An 8,562-nucleotide genomic window follows, 5' to 3' on the forward strand; every position below is an offset into this window, starting at 1 on the left:
TTGTGTCTACAATCCCAAGAATATTAGCCCAGAAAGACTAATGGCTCTTAATAAATAAAGCACTATAATAAATGCAATGTCAAATCAGTAAGATTGGAATTTAACTTGTGTTTTATTCACGGGCAGATGGATGAATGATGTTTTATATGCAACCATGTTAAAGGGGCAATCTGTGTTTCCTACGTCAATTTTTTGAATTTTTTATTAATGATATGTACCAATTGTTTCTTGAAGAATATAACTTATAAATTCCTCATAAGCTTAGTTCAATTGCCATACCTCATCAAAACCCGAAATATACTGTAAGTGGGTTTATTTGTTCCATTGTTTAAGAATGTAATTGTAAACAAACACTGGTTAAAACTATAATTTTGAACTCATGGGTGGTCAGTCCTTGCATGCATAGCTCTGTCTATGAATTTAAGAGTGGTCATATTTCTCCAGCCCCATCCCTCAGCTGTTTACCAAAAACAGGGGCAGGGTGTCCACTTTGTTGTTGTAAAAGTCACAATTTACATTCCAATAAAAATGGTATGGCACTTAATAAAACATTAAAAGACAATCAATTTATCAATAATTTTATTAGTGTGATTCATTTGCATTCATTCATGTCACTCTGTCATAATACAGTCTCACAAATATTCACTTCATCCATTTGCAATAACATTATATTTGACCAAAAAAAAAAAGACTGACAAATACACCCCAGCTGATTTTCCATGCAGTAGTTCAAGTTCTAGACAGAGACTAAACAACATACAAGTATTTCTGATAGGTCTTTGCTTCAAGCAAGGGGATACCTAGTACAGTTGCACAACTGAATGCATTAAACTGAAATGTCTTCCGCATTTAACCCAACCCCTCTGAATCAGAGAGGTGCGGGGGGCTGCCTTAATCGACATCCACATCAACGGCGAGAAGTTGTTGTTGGGGGTTAACTGCCTTGCTCAAGGGCAGAAGAACGACAGATTTTTCCACCTTGCTAGCTCAGGGACTCGAACCAGCGACCTTTCGGTTACTGGCCCAACGCTCTTAACCGCTAAGCAACCTGCCGCCCAATGTAACTCCTTCAGGTTTCACAGTGTATACAGAGAAAACTAACTTACTTTTGTTCATGTTAAGCATTACACATTAGTAACAGGTTTTCATATTTAAAAACATAATCATGACTAAATAACTTAATCACAACTCAATAATCAACAATACAGTAATAAATATTAAATACATAAATTAATCAACAATAAATAACTAAATAAGTCCCTTGAGGATTCCGTGATGGCAAATTATAATATTTTAAATCAACAATTCCCTGCATATTATGCAAGGACTAGCAAATTTGACCAATCACCACACAGTTCCGCATAAAACAGTCAAATCATCGAAATATTATCGCGTACAAATTACCCATCACTGCAGTACAAAAAGAGGGCTGGCAATTTCAACTAATCACTGCACATTTACCGCATAATATGGTTCAATCAAGCCAAACGTCAATAAATGTGCTCCCTCGTCAGCGCAGTTTCGCAACAAATTGGACAAAATCATTGCATATTGCTGTGCTAAATGTCATAATGGCTGCAGCAAAATCCAGCATTTTTGCTCACAAATATCACAACAAAATCTTAAATAAAGCAAAACAACCTAAAATGAGAGCAACTTTAGAACACTAGACAGTGCTAAGTGTATTTGAATAAAACCTATTGCTTTAGTTCTTTTAAAGCTCTGAATTCCTTTCTTTCAGCAGAACACCTGGGTTCACGTCACTCGGGTGTGTCTCGCTTGCGTTGGCTGACGCGTGCTCAAACACTCTAAAAATATCTGGCACTTGAAAAGACACCATGGGACAAGGACCCTTGACATTGCTGCACACCAGCCTCTTCAATGAAGCAGTGTTGACGATGTCAAATCCCGCACTCCCTCCGAACGTGCTGGGCATCCAGTATTCCGGCGAGCAAATGGGGTTTCCCAGGAGACCTTTCAGGGAGTAGGGGGAGCCCATTTCGATCATAGTCTCCCCGAAGACAGAGTTAGGTCTGGGGCGCTCCACCAGAAGGCCTGGGTACAGCTCCACAGCATCCACTTCCCCATATAGACTCTCCAGCTCTGCCGCCAGCTCTGTCTCTCCTGCAACACCCACAGAACAACGAAGGGTTAATAAATCTAGCCTGCTAGTCACCAATTGTGTATATAAACCCTGGATTGCTGATGCTATGTATTGGCCATTGTAAGGCTTTGAAGCCACCAGTCGGCCATATTGGCACTATCAGTCATCTAGCGTATACAGTGAGGGAAAAAAGTATTTGATCCCCTGCTGATTTTGTATGTTTGACCACTGACAAAGAAAGTATCAGTCTATAATTTTAATGGTAGATTTATTTGAACAGTGAGAGACAGAATAACAACAAAGAAATCCAGAAAAATGCATGTCAAAAATGTTATAAATTGATTTGCATTTTAATGAGGGAAATAAGTATTTGACCCCCTCTCAATCAGAAAGATTTCTGGCTCCCAGGTGTCTTTTATACAGGTAACGAGTTGAGATTAGGAGAACACTCTTAAAGGGAGTGCTCCTAATCTCAGCTTGGTACCTGTATAAAAGACGCCTGTCCACAGAAGCAATCAATCAATCAGATTCCAAACTCTCCACCATGGCCAAGACCAAAGAGCTCTCCAAGGATGTAAGGGACAAGATTGTAGACCTACACAAGGCTGGAATGGGCTACAAGACCATCGCCAAGCAGCTTGGTGAGAAGGTGACAACAGTTGGTGCGATTATTCGCAAATGGAAGAAACACAAATGAACTGTCAATCTCCCTCGGCCTGGGGCTCCATGCAAAATCTCACCTCGTAGAGTTGCAATGATCATGAGAATGGTGAGGAATCAGCCCAGAACTACACGGGAGGATCTTGTCAATGATCTCAAGGCAGCTGGGACCATAGTCACCAAGGAAACAATTGGTAACACACTACGCTGTGAAGGACTGAAATCCTGCAGCGCCCGCAAGATCCCCCTGCTCAAGAAAGCACATATACATGCCCGTCTGAAGTTTGCCAATGAACATCTGAATGATTCAGAGGAGAACTGGGTGAAAGTATTGTGGTCAGATGAGACCAAAATTGAGCTCTTTGGCATCAACTCAACTCGCCATGTTTGGAGGAGGAGGAATGCTGCCTATGACCCCAAGAACACCATCCCCACCGTCAAACATGGAGGTGGAAACATTATACTTTGGGGGTGTTTTTCTGCTAAGGGGACAGGACAACTTCACTGCATCAAAGGGACAATGGACAGGGCCATGTACCATCAAATCTTGGGTGAGAACCTCCTTCCCTCAGCCAGTGCATTGAAAATGGGTCGTGGATGGATATTCCAGCATGACAATGACCGAAAACACACGGCCAAGGCAACAAAGGAGTGGCTCAAGAAGAGGCACATTAAGGTCCTGGAGTGGCCTAGCCAGTCTCCAGACCTTAATCCCATAGAAAATCTGTGGAGGGAGCTGAAGGTTCGAGTTGCCAAACGTCAGCCTCGAAACCTTAATGACTTGGAGAAGATCTGCAAAGAGGAGTGGGACAAAATCCCTCCTGAGATTTCCTCAATTTATAACATTTTTGACATGCGTTTTTCTGGATTTTGTTGTTGTTATTCTGTCTCTCACTGTTCAAATAAACCTACCATTAAAATTATAGACTGATCATTTCTTTGTCAGTGGGCAAACGTACAAAATCAGCAGGGGATCAAATACTTTTTTCCCTCACTGTATATAAGTCATTACTAGTCACACACGTCTATTAAATCCTCCACTCACAAAAGAAAAGTAAACGAACAACCCACTGGGCACAGACGTCAATTCAACATCTATTCCACGTTGGTTCAACGTAATTTCATTGAAACTTTGATTCAACCTGTGTGTGCCCAGTGGGAAGGTGCATGCTATGACAAGTCTGTGTTTTGGTCTTTATAGGAACTCAATGACGCAAGTATAGACAACATACACTGGAACCTTGTGTGAATCTCATGTGAGAGTATAAATGTGTATGTAATTATACATTGAAGATTACATGTGCAGACTTTAATAATACACCTTCAGGGTATAATAGGCAACAGCCACTCCCTGCCCACCCTCTATATCAGCAGCTGTCATGGAGGTGGTAACCATGCCAATAACAAAACAGCTGGGCCTGACTGAACCAATCCTATCGCTTTATCCAGGGACTACTTCAGTTGCCATGCACCTGTGCTTACTAAATTAAACCTTTCACCTAGTTAGATTGAGGATAAATAAATAGCAATATTAAAGGGATAGTTCAGGATTTTGGCAATTAAGGCCTTTATCTATTTTCCCAGAGTCAGATGAACTCATGGATACCATTTTTATGTCTCTGGAAAATGGTATCCACAGATTCGTTCATGTGACTCTGGGGAAATAGATACAGGGCTTCAATGCCAAAATCCCGAACTATCCCTTTAAGATTATGTGTGTCTCACACTATGTTGTTTCTCACCTGTGAGGTCCTCGAACGAGGAGTAGGCCCTCATGTTGAAGCGTTTCCTGTAGGCGTTGAGGGACTGGTAACGCATGTCTCTGCTGTGCTCCAGGGCCTTAGCTGCCACGCCCACTACTGCAGGAGGCAGGTTACGCCCACCAGCCACCTGGGAACCAAGAGGTATCAAGATTAATTGGTGGAGCTGTATCAGGAGTTGGGGAATTGTTCACTTAGAAAGGACTACCATGCCTAACATTTGACATTGGATTTATACTGAGATTCCCGTTTACTTGTGACAAAACAGTTGTCACTTAGGCCTCAATTAAATACTATTGCTGTAAGGATGTTCCAGCATCGAGTGTGTGTCGTCGTCCCCCCCCCCCCCCCCCCCATTCCCACTACTCCCCATAGGACCCCAATGTACACTAGACAACCCACCCTTCCAGCGATCTGCTTGGTGAAGGACTCCACCAGGTTGTTGATGCCGTGCTCTGTGACCAGGGAGTTGTTGAAGACAAACTGGGGGTAGGTGTAGACGCGGCCCTCGATGTTGAAGGTGTCAGGCATCAGTGGGTGCCAGTGGTACAGGGTATTGAACTCAGCTGCGATACGGTTCTGGTACTGGAAGCGCTGGTTGAACAGGAGCTCCGGGTCGAACTTGAGTTGGAAGTGGTAGCCGCTCAGGTGCTGGACGTAGTCCTCGATCACGATCTTTATGGTCTCGCCTGCAAAGAAGGAAGGAAGGAAGGGAATGGATGAGATAAGATTGGTGAGATATTGCTCTATAAATACCTGACACCCACCAAATTTAGTTTTTTGATCTGTTTTACACAGAGCTGTCTTAATTTGTATGCATTGTACGGTTTATAAAACACTCTCAAACATTGCCTCACTTTGATCATATATGATTCCCATCATAAGGACCTGAAGGGTCTAAGACAGTACAGTATACACAGTAGTCGTGTCCAGTTTTATTACTGGTAACTCACCAATTAGGATGAGGCGTGTGGTCTGGAAAATCCGTTCGTCGTCCCATTCGGGATGCTCCTGCCTCATGACGTCACAGACGCGGTTGTGCTCTCTCAGCCAGATGGTGGCATACATCATGAGGCCGGGGACCAGGCCAAAATGCTCGTGGCCCACAGCGAAGCGGTGCTCCTCGGGCACGAGGGGTGGATAGTGCATCTCTACCCCAACCTCCCTTACCAATGGGGGGTAGACCTCGCCATTCACAACCTGATACTTCAGTTTGCCATCCTTGAACTGCCTCAGCTTGTGCTGTCTCTCCAGAGTGTCTCCATAGACATGGTGTAAGTCCACCTGAAACACAGAGGTAAAGAGTGAGTCCAATCATACACTCCAAGCCTAAGATAAAGTCAACTATGACACACAATGGGAACATATTTTCATGTGACAGAGCCACTATTTGTCATGTATTGTAAATTAGACTTACGCCATGACCCAAGGCTTTGGTGAAAGCTGGTCCTTTCTTGAAGTCTGATTTGAAGAACTGGTGGCTGAAGTGCTGGGCGAAGAAGGCGAACATGAGATTGGAACCCTGAGGATCCGGAATGAACCGCTTCCTCAACATAACCTTCTCCACCACAAGCTTGGCATCTGGAAGCACGGCTCTTCCTATGAGGAGAAGGAGCGATGTTAGCAAAATACTTGGGGTCCTACCTCAACAAAATCTTTATTCGGTTACTAACGACAGTTTTAATATGTTCATTCAACTGCCATATTGTTCAGTCTCGTCTTGGAAACTTTAGAAGGCTGTGACTTTTGACTGGTGGGAATGTTTTAGAAACCGGTCTGAAGTGAATTTCTAAGGCTTCCATGGTCTCAGATAAGGAATTCCAAAAGACTGGTTAGGCGGGAGCTCACTCACCTGCAGTTCCCATAGGTGTAGGACAGCCCTTTGGCAATGGAGGAAGGGTCCGTGTATAGTAAGACAGGTTGGAGTAAGCCTCCCAGCTCTTGTAGCCATAATCAGCATTGTAAGTCGGTGGGCTGTCCACCAAATGTGAGCGGGCTATTAAATAGAGAGGCAAAGAGCAACATTATCTAATTTGTTCAGAAGCTGAGCTAATGATGTAATCTGTTACATTTAATGTAAGACTTACTCATATTTCCTTAATTTATTTATCTCCATCCTTCCCATATCAGTAAATATCATACAGGTATATCCAAATAATAAATGGACTCAACTGTCTTTCATTCATGAACTATCAAAAATGTGATATTATTTCAACCTACATGTCAAGACATAGCTCATGATAGCATTTCTCACAAAAGTGATCTTGTTGATGACATTCCACACTCCTTTGTAGTGTGTAAGGAAGTAGTGCACAGTGTTCGGAGCTGGTTTCAATGATATCTTTATCCATGTTAGGAATTCAGCTGCAGAGTGGAGAGAAGTGGGACATATTTATAATAACAATATCGAATACTCCTTGTGAATAATGATATACATAATATCGATGGAATTTGTATTAGATGTCCTAAAAAAAAAAAAAACTTACGAGTTGTGCAGTTCTTTCCATAATATCCAGTTCTTGTGCATTCACACTCATAGTCGTCGAAGCCTTTTGAATTACAGAAGCCCCTATTTTCACATGGTTGTGCACAGCAAGGGTCCACTGAAAAGATATTGCAACATTTAGAAGGCTATACAAAGTTATATTATTGTATCCACTCATCTATTATTTTCCATAACAAACATTCGAATATTTATCAAATCAATTCATATAAATCGAAAAAAACGTATGTAAAAGTATAATTATAAACTATTATTAATAAGCCAAATACAATATTTTCACAAAAGAATATATTTATAAGAGTATCAAAATAAATATACTCACCTCCTTCGCAGAAATAGATCCACACCGTAGAGAGCAAAATAACGCAGATTACTTTATTCATTCCGAAAGATTCTATTGAATCGCAATCCGGTGTAAAATGTCAAGTTCCAGCCGACTACTGCTCACACCTGGTGACAGTGATTCTGAAATTCATAGATGCCCGCTCCATATTTATGTACGACGCCCATTCCAAGCTCTTACGCAAACTATTACACTCCTAATTTCAGCGGAACCCGCCAGAACCAGACAGGACCAGACAGGAGCGGAAACATTTGACCAATCATCTTCCTAATGGAAGAGTGATAACAGGAAGAAGCTACCGCACATCCAAAATCTATTAGTGAAGGTGCTGGAGGCAAAATAAAAAACGGGAAAAACAGGAAAAAGTTTCGGAACACTTCCAGTCAGATGCAAATGTTTTTGATCGTAGTCTTCCAGCATGACAACGACCCGAAACACACAGCCATGGCAACGACCCGAAACACAGCATGACAACGACCCGAAACACACAGCCATGGCAACGACCCGAAACACAGCATGACAACGACCCGAAACACAGCATGACAACGACCCGAAACACACAGCCATGGAAACGACCCGAAACACACAGCCAGGGCAACTAAGGAGTGGCTCCGTAAGAAGCATCTCAAGGTCCTGGAGTGGCCTAGCCAGTCTCCAGACCTGAATTCAATAGAAAATATTTGTAGGGAGCTGAAAGTCCGTATTGCCCAGTGACAGCCCCGAAACCTGAAGGATCTGGAGAAGGTCTGTATGGAGGAGTGGGCCAAAATCCCTGCTGCAGTGTGTGCAAACCTGGTCAAGACCTACAGGAAACGTATGATCTCTGTAATTGAAAACAAAGGTTTCTGTACCAAATATTAAGTTCTGCTTTTCTGATGTATCAAATACTTATGTCATGCAATAAAATGCAAATTAATTACTTAAAAATCATACAATGTGATTTTCTGGATTTTTGTTTTAGATTCCGTCTCTCACAGTTGAAGTGTACCTATGATAAAAATTACAGACCTCTACATGCTTTGTAAGTAGGAAAATCTGCAAAATCGGCAGTGTATCAAATACTTGTTCTCCCCACTGTATATATATATATATATATAATAACCATAAAACAATATAATAATGAATGATTATGATGCATTATACATTTTTGGGGGGGATGTTATATCCAATTGATCACTGACAAATGTAATGA

At 42.0% G+C, this 8,562-nt stretch overlaps 1 protein-coding gene across 1 annotated transcript; it reads right to left on the reverse strand.

Moving 5' to 3' along the window:
• Positions 1-563: 563 nt before the first annotated feature.
• On the reverse strand, positions 564-7,494 carry ptgs2a (prostaglandin-endoperoxide synthase 2a). The gene is made up of 9 exons (XM_084183840.1): positions 7,350-7,494; positions 7,011-7,127; positions 6,745-6,888; positions 6,377-6,520; positions 5,942-6,123; positions 5,478-5,808; positions 4,927-5,213; positions 4,507-4,654; positions 564-2,124 (listed from the first exon to the last, which is right to left on the reverse strand). The coding sequence occupies exons 1-9, from the start codon at positions 7,408-7,410 to the stop codon at positions 1,715-1,717; spliced, it is 1,824 nt and encodes a 607-aa protein (XP_084039966.1). The 5' UTR covers positions 7,411-7,494; the 3' UTR covers positions 564-1,714.
• Between the last annotated feature and the right edge of the window lie 1,068 nt (positions 7,495-8,562).

Source organism: Coregonus lavaretus (genome assembly GCF_964263955.1).
Source record: "Coregonus lavaretus genome assembly, chromosome: 19".
NCBI classification, from domain to species: domain Eukaryota; kingdom Metazoa; phylum Chordata; class Actinopteri; order Salmoniformes; family Salmonidae; genus Coregonus; species Coregonus lavaretus.